The 16,698-nt window shown below is 31.6% G+C and overlaps 2 protein-coding genes across 5 annotated transcripts; one reads left to right on the top strand and one right to left on the bottom strand.

The window, feature by feature from the left end:
* The first annotated feature begins 465 nt into the window (after positions 1-465).
* On the top strand, positions 466-5,665 carry LOC114169358 (phosphatidylinositol/phosphatidylcholine transfer protein SFH8-like). The gene is made up of 14 exons (XM_028054494.1): positions 466-771; positions 870-1,173; positions 1,266-1,365; positions 1,505-1,771; positions 1,859-1,936; positions 2,077-2,178; positions 2,277-2,326; positions 2,457-2,556; positions 2,656-2,754; positions 2,876-2,989; positions 3,307-3,445; positions 4,196-4,596; positions 5,221-5,295; positions 5,384-5,665. The coding sequence occupies exons 1-14, from the start codon at positions 738-740 to the stop codon at positions 5,399-5,401; spliced, it is 1,881 nt and encodes a 626-aa protein (XP_027910295.1). The 5' UTR covers positions 466-737; the 3' UTR covers positions 5,402-5,665.
* Positions 5,666-5,860: 195 nt separating this feature from the next.
* On the bottom strand, positions 5,861-10,091 carry LOC114169359 (phosphatidylinositol/phosphatidylcholine transfer protein SFH3-like). Of its 4 annotated transcripts, none has more exons than XR_003600912.1 (15): positions 10,043-10,091; positions 9,625-9,771; positions 9,174-9,426; positions 8,986-9,085; positions 8,548-8,814; positions 8,200-8,277; positions 8,030-8,131; positions 7,902-7,951; positions 7,579-7,678; positions 7,402-7,494; positions 7,240-7,299; positions 6,653-7,075; positions 6,493-6,564; positions 6,270-6,391; positions 5,861-6,056 (listed from the first exon to the last, which is right to left on the bottom strand). XR_003600912.1 is itself a non-coding variant. In XM_028054497.1 (15 exons), coding segments are annotated over exons 2-15 (1,662 nt in total). In that variant the 5' UTR covers positions 9,680-9,771; positions 9,914-10,031; the 3' UTR covers positions 5,861-6,055. The 4 variants fall into 4 exon arrangements, 2 of the variants coding, with proteins under 2 accessions (XP_027910298.1, XP_027910296.1); XR_003600911.1 differs by lacking the exon at positions 10,043-10,091 and adding an exon at positions 9,914-10,031; XM_028054497.1 differs by lacking the exon at positions 10,043-10,091 and adding an exon at positions 9,914-10,031 and having other exon boundaries at positions 6,384-6,391.
* Positions 10,092-16,698: the final 6,607 nt, after the last annotated feature.

The following is a 16,698-nucleotide window of genomic DNA, read 5'->3' as shown; positions in this document are numbered from 1 at the left end:
GTTAATTAATTAAAGTAAATGATATAATGACACTTTGTTTCTTAAATTATTAAACGTGTTACTGTCCCTCTATGATTCTAGCGTATCTTAATTCGTGTATATGAAAATTACATTAAAAATATTATAATAACTGAACAAAAGCTTCATCCTAGATTTTCGTGCAGAAATAAGATGTTGTTACTTATTAAATATTATAAATTAAAAAAAATAATAATTAGATGATTGGTAATAAATAAGGAAGAGAAGAATTTTTTTGTTATGTTTGGGTGAGAGGTCAAGAGCAATAGGGTAGGCAGTAGCCACCAGTGATTAGGCCTGCTTGCTAACCAAATCACTCGATCTTTGTCAATTACAAATTTTCTTTCCACCGCCACGTGTCAGTCTGTACTAGCTGTCCCTAACTTTCACCGGCTACTCCGGTCACCGTACCTAAGAAACAAAATAAAATATTCCATCACATAGGTGAGAAACTGGAAAAGCAAAACTCACTGTACGCACAGTGTCGCAGAGGGACAGAGAGAGAGCAGTGTCTGAGTGAAACATCCATTCCTTCCTCCTCCTCTTCCTCCTCGTGATTCCCGAACATTCTCTTCTTATTCCAGCTCCACGCGCGCGATTCCACTCTCAATACTCGCGCCATTCTTCTTCTTCATCTTCTTCTTCTTGTTTCTCTGAAATCTTAGGGTTTGTTGAATGCTGAATGCGGCTTTGCTCTCACACTGACTCTTCACACTACAATGTCCGGGCCTCTCGACCGTTTCGCCAGACCATGTAACTTCACTTTCTCTTTCTCTCTCGCGAGCTCTTTTTTAGGGTTTGAGGTTTTCTATTTTGCTGATGAAATGATTCGTTTTGGCTCTGCCTTGCAGGTTTCGAAGGTTTCTCCGGGAGCGACGAGAAGAAGGAGCGGAGATCTGATTTTGAGAACTCCGAGGACGAACGGAGGACCAGAATCGGATCTCTCAAGAAGAAGGCGCTGAATGCGTCGTCCAAGTTCAAGCACACGCTGAAGAAGAAGAGCAGCAGAAGGAAGAGCGATGGCCGTGTCAGCTCTGTTTCCATTGAGGATGTTCGGAATTTCGAGGAGCAGCAGGCCGTTGATGCATTTCGCCAGTCCTTGATCATCGACGAAATGCTCCCCGAAAAACACGATGATTACCATGTCATGTTAAGGTGTGCATTAACCAGATAAATGCGAGGTGTTAAATGAACAAACTCGATTGTTTTTTTTTTTTGCTTGATTTTAATTTTAATACATTTTGCAGGTTTCTGAAAGCGAGGAAGTTTGATGTTGAAAGGGCAAAGCATATGTGGGCTGATATGCTACAATGGAGGAAGGAGTTTGGTGCTGACACTATCATGGAGGTGAGTGCAGATTGGATTTGGATAATGTTTGCTGTTTAGTGTAGGGTTCAAGAATAGCATCTGTGGTGGTTGGATTTGTTTGTTGTGGATTGCGGCGTATTCTGGATAATGTTTGCTTAATGTTTTGTGTTTGCGTTAGGATTTTGAGTTCGTAGAATTAAATGAAGTTATGAAGTATTATCCGCATGGTCATCACGGTGTTGATAGGGAGGGAAGGCCTGTCTACATTGAGAGACTTGGGAAAGTGGATCCGAACAAACTTATGCAGGTTACAACCATGGATAGATATGTGAAATACCATGTGCGGGAATTTGAGAAAGCTTTTAAGATAAAGTTTCCTGCTTGCACAATTGCCGCCAAAAGGCACATAGATTCAAGCACCACGATATTAGATGTTCAAGGAGTGGTATGTTGCTGCTAATTGTTTCTCATTGTATGTGTCTGTGTGTTCCTGTGACATTCGGCAAATTTATGGTGTAGTTTCAACTTTTAGGGCCTCAAGAACTTTACAAAGTCTGCCCGGGAACTAATTTTGCGGTTACAAAAGATTGATGGTGACAACTACCCTGAGGTGAGTAATATCGGTTTGTGTGTAATCTTGTGTTACGTTACGTTCCTGTTTTGATTTCATCCAAAATTTTAAAGAATGACGTTTACCAAGGTGTCAATGGTTGAGGATGATTGATATGTTTTTTCTTATTAATAATACAGACTCTTTGTCAAATGTTTATCATAAATGCCGGCCCTGGATTTAGGTTACTGTGGAACACCGTCAAGTCTTTCCTTGATCCCAAAACAACTTCAAAGATCCATGTATGTAAAAACTACTATCTTTAGTCGCTTAAGGCTCCTTTTTTTGTTGGTTTGTGACTGCTGACATTGCTTAGTGCCTGTTTGGAAATATTGTTTAGGTTCTTGGAAATAAGTATCAAAGCAAATTGCTGGAAGTAATTGATTCCAGGTACACAATGGGGCTATTTCTCTATACCCAAGTGGTTAGAAATTTTGTAATTTATATGCTTGTATTAATAATGTATTTACCTTTTAACCATCACTAACAATTTGCCTAATATTTTTGTGCACTAATGAAGCGAGTTGCCGGAATTTCTGGGAGGTACATGTACATGTGCAGATCAGGGTGGTTGCCTCAGATCTGATAAAGGACCCTGGAAAAACCCGGAAATTTTGAAGGTTATATACACTGATGTTTCTTTCTAAAATGCTCAAGACTTACTATATCATACGAATCTTGATACATGCTAACTGTTAATTGCACGGGGAAATTTGCAGATGATTCTTAGTGGTGAAGCACGAAGAGCAAGGCCCGTTGTAAAAGTTCTAAACAGTGAAGGAAAGGTTATTGCATATGCCAGACCACAATACCCAATGGTAATATGTTGTATGGTTTATTATTGGTTGAACCCGGTGGAGGCTGAATTGATTCCTTTGTACCTCTTCAGGCCTCTTTTCATTTTGTTACCTTATTGACTGTGTCACTTCTTTCTTGCAGGTAAAAGGTAGTGACACATCCACAGCTGAATCAGGGTCTGAAGCTGAAGATATTGCTTCTCCAAAAGCGATGAAGAGCTACTCTCACCTTAGGTTGACACCTGTTCGTGAGGAAGTAAGTCTTGATCTTCTGATATGGTTACTCATAGGTTTCATTAAATTGGTAGAAGTTTCATTCAATTCATTGATTGTAGTTCTTCTGTCCTGCATCTCCACTTAATTTTACTGTCTGCAAAATTTTCTCTGATCATTCTTGCAGCTACTACTTTTTTATTTAACATGTGTTTGATCAGTTGTATTTACATGCAGAAGATATTCATATTAATTAATGATTTAATGAGGATGATAATACTTCTCAAGGAACTTGTTCTTAGGATTTTCCCTGGTGTATTCCAAACACTGAAGCTATTTACATTTTGTGTTCTTTGTTAGGCTAAGGTTGTTGGAAAGTCAATCTATGTTGGTGGTGGTAACTTGGCTGGGTATGATGAATATGTTCCGATGGTGGACAAAGCTGTTGATGCTAGCTGGAACAAACAAGCATCACTCCAGAGGGCTCAAACTTCAAAAGGTTAAACAACTCTAGCTTATTGTTACTATATTAACCTGTTGTATGAATCTTCTCATGGTGCTTATTCATCAAAAATAACACCAATGCTTAAAACATAACTGCGTTGTTTAAAATCTTATATCTGCATTCTGTTCTAAATATCAGTAAAAACTTGTTTCCTTATCAGCGTAGTGATATTTGTGCTTTAACTTTTGCAGGACATTTGATGGCTGTAAGGGCATCAATGTCATGAGTTTTGGCCTTATGCTGTGTCATTATACAAAAGATTATACCCAATTAAATAATGAATTTTGGTTAATCAACGTTTGATTCAAATGAACTCATTTTTTGATAGGCTATTGAATACATGACTTGATTTTCTTTTTGACGCTCATGCTCTTTTTGGTAATCCTCCCCCTTGTTTTTATAAACTAATCCCGTTTTGCTTTGAAATTTGAATTTGTTTTACTGTGATGATAGACACGAAAGCAAACTAAAACTTATGAAATGGGGTTTTATTGTGTTCTATAATTTGTAGTCAGTTAGAGACAAACCGTTTCGGGACCCGGACTTGAGAGTTTAAGTTATTGGAACAGTTGGTCCCTGACCTAGCATTTGTATTGTCAGGGCGGGATTTATTTGGGATTATAAGCAATTGCACAAGTCCCTGGCTTTAAGATTTAGGAAGAGCTAGTTCTTTTCTTGTTTTCTTGATTTCAATTTTTTGATTTAGTTTTCTTCAGGATTGTTAAATTGAATTTTGTATTACAGGAACACCTTCCCTCCCTGATCCTCCACAGACTCCCATAGGAATTCCAGCTCGGATGTTGGGGGCTCTAACTGCTTTCTTTATGATGCTGTTTACCCTCTTCCATTCAGTCGCATACCGTGTGACCAAGAAACTTCCAGCCTCATCATCTAATGACGATCAGTGCACTTCAGAGACACCCGTTAGTACAACAAGCGAAGACAATCATCCTCCGTCACCAACTCCAGAAGACAGAGAGGCAAATCTCCTTTCCTCAATGGTGAAAAGGTTAGGTGAGCTTGAAGAGAAGGTTGACACACTCCAATCTAAGCCATCTGAGATGCCTTATGAGAAAGTGGAATTGCTAAATGCTGCTGTATGTCGAGTGGATGCTTTGGAAGCAGAGCTAATTGCAACCAAAAAGGTAGGATGCTATACTTTCGCTTATTCATGATTCTTTGAAAAACTGCAGTCGTGATAATTACGTTGAGGTGTTTCCATGTCTTATTTTATCTGTTATTTTTAAATGCAAAACCGAAATACCTTTCCTGTTAGCTGGCTGCTACAGGAATATATCGATGAGCAGATTTTTAATGAATAAATGCAATATTTTCATGTCTGTTTTATTTTTTATTTTTTTTATTTAGGATTCTAACCAATTTTTTTGTCTATATGGAACTGAGGTATGATAGTTATTTTAAGTTAAAAAATTACACCAAAGAAAAATCAATATTTGCTTGCCTATATCACGTCTTAGCCAATCAGGGTTATATGTCGTGTGTTGGTTGGTAAACGGGTGTATTTGTGTTATAGCAGTTTCGTTACTTTAGATTTCAATGTACAGTTTCATTTCATGGTGAATTAGAGGCAAATTTGTTATTGCAGTTGTGCTTTTGCTCTCTTTATGCATACATGTATTTTTCTCTCCTGCTTATGTTTGGGTGTGAATTTCATATTTGACCGTGAAAATGTGATGAGTACTTAGTTTCTTACTGTTTCCTTACTTGAAGAATACTGTTACATTTGTACTTTCTGGATTGTTCAATAGGCTCTGTATGAAGCATTAATGAGGCAAGAAGAGCTGCTTGCTTACATTGATAGTCAAGAAGATGCTAAGTCGCGGGTAAGTTTGTCTCTTATATTTTTAATAAGTTTTATGGATGTTATGCAGATGTCTGATATTTATATATTTATATATTGCTGTTTATCAGAAGAAGTTTTGCTGGTGAGTTTATGCTGGCTGATAAAGGAACTCTGGGATAGAGGGCGTTTTTTCGAATCAAGGTGTTCCTAGTGCCGATACCTTACACATTAGGTTGATCCCTGAACACTAATTTTCTGTTTAATGTACAAGAGTTGTGTCAAACTCGTGTATAGCTAATAGCTTCTTTTCCGGATTAAAACAACCCTTGTTTTTGCTCTGCCCACCTTTGTGTTTATTTGGTGTGATTGTCTTCTGTTAATTGGAGAAGCGTTTGTCCTTCTGATGCTCTCATGACTTCCTTAAATATTATCGATTTTTTGGGATATCGAGGGGAGACAAAGCTAAAAAATAAATAATCCCTCAACAACATTATAGGTGCCGAGGCATTTAGATAAAACGGAACATATTTCGTGTTAAATCCGCATAAATAAGGCATGCGAACAATGGTAATTTTATTTCTCAAATTAATGATGGTAAAGGGCTTGTGCGTACATGATACAATACAGTAAATATGTGGATTCGTTTGGCATAACCTTTTTGCTGTCGTAGATGGTTGAAGTGAAGTTCCGTTTGTCAATCAAATACTAAGTGGAGTGTCTCAGACTGTTGGAACCAACTTCACTTCATCACACGGACGACTTTATTACCACAGGAACAGGGGATTAAGCTGACGAAAACGTCTGTCATTTGGTTCAACCAGTCAGTGTAAGTACATTTTGAGAAAAAAACAATGTACTAATAATATCAAACATCCATTTTTCAACTTGTAGGAATTAATTGACAGGGTAAAAATTATTATTTTAACACATAATTTTCGTTACATAGTTATATGCGAGGGAGTGTCCTACTGTATAAATACAGAAGATTTAATTGGAGTAGAGGAGAAATTATACAAGGTGAATGTAATTGGATCCGATGGGGCTGATAAAAGGAACGCCTCCGAAAATATACAACTCATGCTAATGTTAATATTTGATTGAGGTCAGACAGCAATAGCAACACCTTACCAGCGGAACTGCAATCACGAACCCAAAATCTTGTGTAAGAGAAAGCACTACGCACAAGTATCATACATTATAATAGCTTACTAAAGCAAAATAATACCATAAGACTTACCATCCTCTTCTTTTTCTTTTTATCATTGTGACCTTGAAGCTCCACTTGTCGGATAAGGGCATCGTCAAGTGACTACAGAAAGAGGAAAAAGTATAAGAGTTTTTATTATTCTCAAATGATGATGAGGTTGTAGTATGAAGGAAAACCAATAATATAATACCTTTTTGGTAATAGCCAAGTCTTGTTCCAGCGTACCGATTCTGCTAAGAGCCTTATTCAGCAATGCTTCCATCTCAGGTGGCATCTCAGGTTTCTTAGAGAGGATATTCACCTTCTCTTCTAGCTCAGCCATGCGCTTCATCATGGCCATTTGATCATCCATGCAAATTGCAGGTGCTTTCATCTCGTTGCTATTACAATATGCTGTGTTACCAAACATGTCAGCTCCAGTGATTTTTCTTGGCACTTTCTTTGCCACGCGGATAACTGTTATCACTGCCATAAGAATGGACATGATTCCACCACTAAATGGGATTCTAAACCGATTAGAATTGTTGTTGCTAGATAAACAATCTTTAGAAAGGGCTAACTGATCTTTTTGTTCTGCTTTTTTCCAAGATTTATTCCCTGGTGCAAATGTCACCTGCAGTTATGTTTTCATCAAACATTTGATTTATATTTCATGCAATAAGTTCTTGTTCCCCACCATGAAAATTACTCACTGTTATTCAGATACATAGGCTATAGGTTATAGATAAATATATATACAATGGAAGCATCCAATGATCGAAAATCTAAGAAACTTACCTCTGGAGCCGCACCCGGATCCTCCATAGCTGCAGATTCTTTCTTTAAAGAATCGCGTTCCTAAGATTATAGGAAAAAAGAAAAACAAAGTCATCAGATTTTCTGGCAAGAAAGTTTCAGAGTGAAACTGAATTTGAAATTGTGAAGTAGGTAACCGAGTACCTTTTGGCATGCTGCATCATCTTCAATGATGGTTTTCACTTCGATCCTGGATAAACTTTTCCTCTTGCATTTTCCTCCTCCATTTTGAACCATCTAATGCATCCAAAAAAAAAAAACATCACTTCATTACTATCGTTTCCTAATCACACAACTAAAAAACAAATTTGATCTTACTACCTTCAAGATTTCTGTGTCATTCCATGGTCCCTTGTCTGAAAGCAAGCAACCACCTTTGTCTCCACAGGTACAAGTACCACCCAAGAACTCTGGAAGTTCACTGGTAAATGATATAAGAACAATGCGTTATGTATGGCCTTAAATGGTAATGTTGCTCTTCAATCACATATCATATACACAACCAACATGTTAAAAGAACATCCTCATTAATCAATGTTACATGATCAGAGATTGTCATTACTATTTACTCAATCTAAACTATCTCTCAGCATGTCGTTAATGTGATAAATTAGAATTGAAATGAGAATGAGAAAAACATTCACCTGGCATCAATGATTTCAAGCAACTTGCTCTGGTATTTGTTACCTAGGACCTGGCAAAAAAGCAGTAATCTGTTGAGAGCTCCTACTTCACTGAAACCAACATTGAAAGGTGTATAAAAAATGTTTACATGGATTTTTGCGGTGGTCTTAGGATCAAGGAATGACTTGACAGTGTTCCACAACAGCCTAAATCCTGAACCAGCATTAATGATGAACATACGGTTTAAGGTCTGAAAAGAAAAGTTCAGTCAGGTTAAATTCAGAATGTGACATTTTAGTTAGGAACGTGAAGTAGTACCTCAGGGTAGTTGTCACCATCAATCTTCTGAAGACGTTGGATGAGATCCCTTGCAGCTTTGTTCATACTTTTGAGACCCTGAATATAGATGCTTGTCAGCATTCATGTGAAACATCTTTTAGATATAAAACATGTTATAATATGAAATGATATCTAAACTTATAGCATCTTATTAACTCTAACTCTAACGATGTTACTCGACGGATTTGGGATCGAACAACAGAAAATAGAGAAACTCCTAAATGTTAATTAAGGTGTTTTTGTGCACTTTTACTCTTTCTGGTTTTGTTTGTAAAGTAAAAGCTACACATGTGGTATTATAGTATTGCTGCAGATTTTCATACATACCACTCCTTGCACATCCAAGATCGTTGTGCTTTGGTCAATGTGTTTCTTGGCTGCAATGGAACAAGCAGGGAACTTAACAGCGAATGTCCTCTCAAACTCTCTCACATGGTACTTAAGATAGCGATCCAAAGTTGTGACTTGCAACAGCTTGTTAGAGTCAACCTGACCCAACCTTTCTATGTAAACAGGTTGCCCTAGCTTATCAACTCCATGATGCCCTTGCGGGTAGTATTTTAGAACTTGTTCTAACTCCTTGAATTCAAAATCCTTAACAACAACACAAAAGAAATTTCTGTTAGAATACTACGTTAAGAATAGATCCAACGATGGTAAAGGAAGTCTATCTAAACCTCACAAAACTGACTAATAAAATTAAGTTTGCATCCATTTATATATTATAAATTGACCTTATCTCAATGACCACAATTATGACCTTACCTCCATAATTGTGTCAGCACCGAACTCCCTCCTCCACTGAAGCATATCTGCCCACATTTGTTTTGTTTTCTCAATGTCATATTTTCTTGCTCTCAAGAATCTGGGTCACCATTTTATACTAAAACTATTAGTAAATCAACAAATGGACAAGAAAATAAGTCATAACGTTTTGAGGTTGTGAGGGGTACCTTAACATCGTATGATGATCATCATGTTTTGAGGGTAATAGCTCTTCTAAGATGAGTGTTTGGCGAAAAGCATCAACTGATTGCAACTCTTCTGCATCAACTTCATCCTCAATAGCAATAGACATAACCCTGCTATGCCTTCTCCCCTTCTTATGCAAGGAATGCTTGAACTTTGAAGATGCACTGATTGCAACCTTCTTAAAAGAGCCAAGCTTTTTTTTCTTATCATCCTCTGAGTATTCCATCTCAGCACCTGCTTTTGCATAAACCAAAATTACTCACAGAATTTTCATCAGATATAATCATCTTCCCATCTTCATACATTGAACATGTCAGCATGCAAACAAAGCTGTTAAATTCAACATCATTACCAAAAGGGTGTGCAGAAATTTATTTCACAGTAACATATATATAAGTAATCAACTAAACTGAAAAAGCATAGATTTAGCACCTTTAGCAGGTCGATCTGTGATAGGTATGGAGGGCACAGCTACAATGTCACACATGATTAATTATCGAACCTCGTAAGCTCCTCAAATGAGAACAGACGTAAGGTAGAAGAGAATCAACAATTATCACACATGCGCCTACTCCTTAGCTTAAGCCATGAAATAACATGAAGCATGTCAGAAGCTGAAAAACCATTTCTTTTAAACACCAACATGAACCCTTTTTCAAATACATTCAGCATGCATTGGAAAAGAAAACATGAAGCGAAAAAAGAACAAAGATATTCTTACAATGATACATATAATGATAGTTGAAGAAGGTATGTGGAACCTAAGGAGGTTCGAAAAGTTGATGAATCAACATGAGAGAGAGAGAGAGAGAGAATGGAGTAGAATGAAAGGGAATAGAAGATGAAATACCTCTGGTTGCAGGAATATAGGCGTTGCAGAAGCAAAGAAAATGTAAATTTATGATCCGAATAAGTCTCTTACAATATATAGAAGTGTGCCAGAAAAGGAAGCGAGGTTGGTGCAACTCATTTTTAGGGTTTGCTGTTTTTTGTTTGTTTACTTATATTATTGCATCATTCTTTTTGAGCTTCTGTTGCTACTAGAAGGAATACAGATGGAGATGGCGAAATGCATGCCACTCCTTTCTTTCTCCTTCTCTGCACTACGCAACCCAACCAATTCATCCACATAACTATGCTTTACATGCTATTCTAAGTTTTCTTTAACATATATGTTTATTTAATATATCTTTAACTCTGATTAACCATAACTAATTATTCTCGTTATACTTAGATTACCATGTCACTTTAATGTAAATACATCCTAAACACATTGTCTTTTTTATAAATATACACTAGCAAACATATATGCATGCGATGTCGCAAGCATATTTGCGTTCGATTTTTTAATTTTCAAAAAATTTAAGTTAAAATAAATAATGAATATATAATTAATTTTTAGAATAATTGTTAAATGTAAAATTAAAAAAAAAATAAGATATATATATATTTTTTTAAAATAATGGTTTAAGACAAAATAAATATTTATAAAATAATTAAGAATAAAATAAATATTATAAAATGTGAACATAAAAGAGATAATTATATATATATATATATATATATATATAAAAATCTAAGACGAAGACAACGAAGAAAAACAAATATATAAGATTAATAAAAATAAAATAAAAGTTTTTTCCTACTTAATAATAATTTTAACAAAATCAAGATACGTGTTTGTTGACCTTCGTGTATACATAAGTTTGTTTACACGATATATCATTAGACAGATAGATTTTTTATTTTGAAAATGATTTTTTGACACTATAAAAACTCACTTTCAAGAGTAAAATAACCATTCAAAAATTATTTTTTTATTTGAAAAAAAATAATAGTTAAATGATATAATAGTAATGTTTAGTGGGTGTAAAAGGTTTTTAAATACCAAAATAACATGATCATTTTTAATATAGAAACACTTTGTATTTTCATGCTAACTTCTTAATCTCCAACATGACTTATCTATATATTTCAATGAAAATAATTTAATAATGTCTTCACAGTTTTGTGCTAATCCAGACTTTCAAAAGAAATTTAAATTATAAAATTCTACGAGTAATTGAATTACTTATAAAATTACATAATTTTAAATTGTATATAAATTTATGTATCGTTTTTATTTCTCTCTCCGTTTCAGTATTAATGGTTGAAATTTTGGTAATATATGTAATCCAGTATTCTTTATTGATAAACGTCTTTGTAATAAGTATTTTTATTGCCGAGATCAATTATATTATGATTTATTTCTATAGAATATATAAAAGTTAACAAAAAAAATCTTTCGGTAATATTAATTATACAATTGTGATTAGTTAAAAATAATTTCAACTAATGTTATTTGAGAAAATGTTTTTATTAATTTCAATTAAAAAATTGATCAATTTTAATAACATAATAGCATCAATCTAAGATCAACTAAAAAAATATCATTGATATTTTTAAAATATTAAAAATTGTTCGATATTTAACAAATTTTTATTTAAATAATGACAAGTGAAGTATTTTATTTAAATAATAAAATTAAAAATTCAATAAATTTAAATTACTTTTAGCATTTAAAAAGTAAAATAAAAAAAGAGAGAGTATAAAATAAAATTAATTTAATTCCATCTATTTAAATATTTTATAAATTATGAAACTCTCTCCTAATACAAAGTTATAAAGTATGCTAATTAGAAAATATTTCTATATATTTTGAAATATTGTAATTTACTTTGCTGAACTGATTGTATTTGTAAGGTTGGCCAATTATACATAAATGTATATGATTTAGTATCCTAATTTTAAAATTGTATGTGGTTTGGAGCTCTTATAATGCAAAAAACAGTATATATATTGAGTTAAGTTTTTTGGTTGTTATAAGGTTTATGTCTATTGAATGTGATATTCTATCTTACAATTTCATCTTTCGAAATCTATAACTGTTTTCTTTCCTATTTGGTAGATCATAAATCCTATTCTCAACACATCCATTCTTATTTCAACAATATATTTTACCCACATCACTCAACTACTTCCATTTTCATAACCTTATGCTCTTTTTCTGCTTTTCGGTGTGCTATAATCTGGCCAATTCATAATGTAGCTTCTCCCTGCATGAGATTGGGAAAAATTTACAATGGAAAAGAGTAATAATGATTGAAATTAAGCTTCTTATATCTTGAATGAAAATTTGCACCTGAATGTTGTAGTATCTATGATGATTAATCTTGTACTTCTACTTGATTGATTTTGGATTAACATGTGTTTTGTCGAATATTCTATATTAAATTGAAATAAAACGATTTTATAATATACAAATGAATATAAATCTTATCTTATTTAAGTCAACTTTTAGATTGAGTTACATTTAAAGTTTATTTTTAAATTGGTCAGAGTCATTGAAAGCACGTACTAGCAAGATTTGTTATTTGTTAAATTTATTGTTGCTTGTTATCGGACCATTATTAATATTTAATTTTATGGCTAAGTGATTTTGGAAGGTGCTGAAAACCTCATATTGACCGATTGAATTTATAAAATTAAATTTGACTTTTAAAATCTAATTCTTAATAAATTTAACTCTCATATTAAGTGAGAGTGGACATGTTGAATAATAATAAAAAGGTTAAATATGTTTTTGGTCCTTGATTTTCAGTGAATTTTGGAATTAGTCCATTTAGAAACTTTGAACCAATTTAGTTCTACATATTTCGAAATATGTGGATTTAGTCTTTTTAATCAAATTTTGTTAGGTTTATTTGATGTTTCGTACGCATTTCAGGATTATATTTGATTTGTTTATAATGTTTGACACATTTTTGCTTTAATGTTAAGTCAAATACTATTATGAAACACGCTTAAAATGTCAAATAAACTTAACAAAATTTGATTAAAATGACTAAATCCACATATTTTGAAAGATAATAATAACTAAATTAGTCTAAAGTTTCAAAATAAATTAATTTCAAAATTTACTAAAAGTTAAGGGACTAAAAACATATTTAACCCTAATAAAAATATATCTATAAATTTATTGTGTTAAAATTTTGAATTAAAAATTATAATACAATTTTAACTCTATGTTTTATTAATAAATCTCTTTACTTAATCTCTTGAAAGACCCATTACTTGTGTGTGAAGGTTATGATTTTCTTTCAACCGTTAAGGCTCGTTGGTCCAAAAAGAAAAAGAAGAAAGAAGACAAACATGGAAGGTTCATTTTTTCCAACTACTTTCATCTACCAACGGAGAAAAATGGTAATAGGCAAGTTATGGTTCCATGTCTATTTTGTTGAAGTCCTCTTTCCCACGTAATTTATTCTTTCAGATGAATTTAAGAGTTAACTTTACCATGTTTTCATGCTACCATAAACCATAAAACTTTTTATTTTCTGCATTTTCATGGGCATGAATGTATAAAAGAATACTAATAGATTTTTGTTGTGTTTTGTGAGCATTATTGAAAATCTGTAACTAAATAATATTATCACTGGTGTTGTAGTTTTGATATTTCGACTAAAAGATAACGAAACAGATGATTGACAGACTGTGATTGTAAGCATCACAGCATGGGAAGCCATCTGCACAAATAATGACAAAACATCATCGCCAAACAATCACGGATAACATATTCCAACATTAGTGTTACCGAATTATTATTTTTAAGAGAAAAAATCGAAAATTTTGTATGCTCTTAATTCAGTTTTTATTTTTTGTTACTCTTTTTTACCGGTTGGATTTAGATATGTTAAAAAAATATATAGGTATTTGTAGATAAAATTCGAAATGAGTAGAAAATGAATATTGTAAATGGATATCTGCAGATAACGGGTACAAGTACATTTTAACGGAACGAGTATGAATATCATAGTATCCGTATCCGTGAATATCCATACTCGTTATACTCTAATTTAAATTAAAAATAAATAAAAGCATGATTAAAATATTAACATATTGATTTTGAATAAGTTATTTTTTTATCAATTAGTTTAAACGAAATTTATTTCTTTTTAAACTGTCATTCAACATTATTTAAATGAGTTATTTGGACTTTGTTTAAAATTTACGAAGATTATGTATTGTATATTATTTGAATTTACAATTAAAATATGTTGTTAAATATTTATTTATTTATTTTGTAAATACCCGCGAGTACCATGAATATTCATGAATATTAACAAATTATGTAGATATTTATATAATGGATACTGACAAATATGAATACAGGACGAAACAAATATTATTTATCCAACATGTAGCATACAAAATAGTTATTATCCGTATTCTACTCGTCCTATTGACATTCTCAGTTGGGTTTACCTATTTCAAAGTTAACCATAAACAATATATCCATAAATAGAAATTTAGTTATACTTTCTTGCCTTAAGGGGCAACATTCCACAACAATTATTGATAAATCATTCAAAAAAATTCTTTCTAATGTACAAAATATGTTTATTTTTTCTCTTTTATATATATATATATATATATATATATATATATATATATATATATATATATATATATCGTTTTAAACATTAAAACAAAATTTTATCAAGATTTATACAATTTTTTAGGTATTATTTTTGAATAAAATATAGATTTTACCAAGCTAATCTATATAATATGACAAAAGTTTACAATTAGATGTCGGAATAAGTTATTGAAGTGAACTTTTGAAAAATAAAATATCAAAAAGACATCTAAGAAACCATATAATAATTATTATTATTATTATTATTTTACTTATAAGCTGTCCTAATCCATTAAAAGTTTCGGTAGTTTCCAGGACTAAAATAGTTCTTTAATTAAAATTTCATAAATTAATTAAATTCATTAAGACCAACTGACATAACTTTCATATAACTGTTCCAAAATTGACACATCTCCGTTACATAAGGGAAGTTTCAAATGAAAAAGGAAATCAACTGAAAGTAAGTTACTTTTGTGTTTTGTTGATGAAGACATGGACGGCCAAGATTTCATCAAGAAAAAAATATCTTAAATCAAAATTAAATATAAGTGTTTGGATAATCTAATCTAATCAAAAAGACATCCACTAATTAACTTACTACCTACATTATTTATTAATAGCAATTCATTAGCTAGATGTATCATGTGATTGCCACGTGGACGACCAAGATCAATAAGCGGAATATACTATGCAATTTGATAGGTGTCACAATATTTTTGGGTGTATATGAATTTCCCGCCCTTAGCACTGTGGGGCCCATACTTGCTTTCTCACTTTTGTATTAATATTTCGTACCTGTATTTTTAATTATCCCTCATCTTTGAATTCCAAAAACACCCTCGCAATCTTCATATTATTACCAAATTAAACTTCTATTTAAAATAGTAACCTTCAACTAACTTATACCGTTAGTTTGATTTTTTTTTTCTCCCAGTTGTAATTTTGATATTTTTTTACAAAATATATAATTTGGTTTTAAAATTATTCTCTGTAATTTATTACACTAATCTTAATGATTTTATTATTTTGATTCAGAACTTATTTTTGAGTTTTAGAATATATTCAGTATTAAATTAAATATGGTAGCAGGTTTTTATCATTGTTATCCTTTCCAATGTTGTAAAAAAAGTACGAATATAATAAATAATTAAATTAAAAGTGAAACTATTTATATACATTTAAAAATTAAAAGGCTAAAATTACTTAAATACCAGAAAATAAAAATCAAGGAAATGAATTTTGAGCAGTATGATACAAAAGAAAAACAAAATCACATTGATCTAATATACATATCAAAATCATATTTCAACGTTTTCTCATTAAAAAGAAATTATGGCTTTTTTCATGACTGACTATGATTGTTGAATTACCAGTAGATAAGTTACAGGTCAAAAAATTAAATGTTTCTATTGAAATAATAAGAAAAAAAATATTAAAAATGCAATTTTATGCTTTTTAACAATTAAATTATTTTTAATTTGAACCAGTATTCTTTGATTCTAATTAATGTTTTTTTAAGGGAACACATATCATTTTGATAGAATCATATAAAAAGTAAATTTGGGCATTTAAAATCATTACTAAAATTTCGGTAAAAGAAATCATGAATAAAGATAAATTATTCTCATTTGAGTTTATTCAGAGCATATGAACCATTACTTTACATTATTTAATAAATTCTTTCAAATACATTAAAATTCATTAAATATTTTTATAATTTTATAATACAAAACCATTTAATACTAAATGATTTGTTTGATTAATCTTCCATGTATATATAATTTATTTAATAAACATCATATCTATTTATTAATTTTTTATTAAATGATTTCTACAAGTTTTAATATAGTAAACAATTTAAAAATGTTTTATTTAATTAATCTTATAATATATATTTAAAAATATTTGAGTAAATTAAATATGACTGTAGAGTTGCTGTATATAATCTTAATAAAATAGTTCTGTACAAATAAAGGATTTAATAAAATTTAATAAGTTGATAAGATGCATATATTTAATACAATTCATTAATTATTTATTAAATAATT

Source organism: Vigna unguiculata, chromosome 11 (genome assembly GCF_004118075.2).
Source record: "Vigna unguiculata cultivar IT97K-499-35 chromosome 11, ASM411807v1, whole genome shotgun sequence".
Lineage (NCBI taxonomy): Eukaryota > Viridiplantae > Streptophyta > Magnoliopsida > Fabales > Fabaceae > Vigna > Vigna unguiculata.
This window is presented reverse-complemented; position numbering and strand designations above follow the sequence as displayed.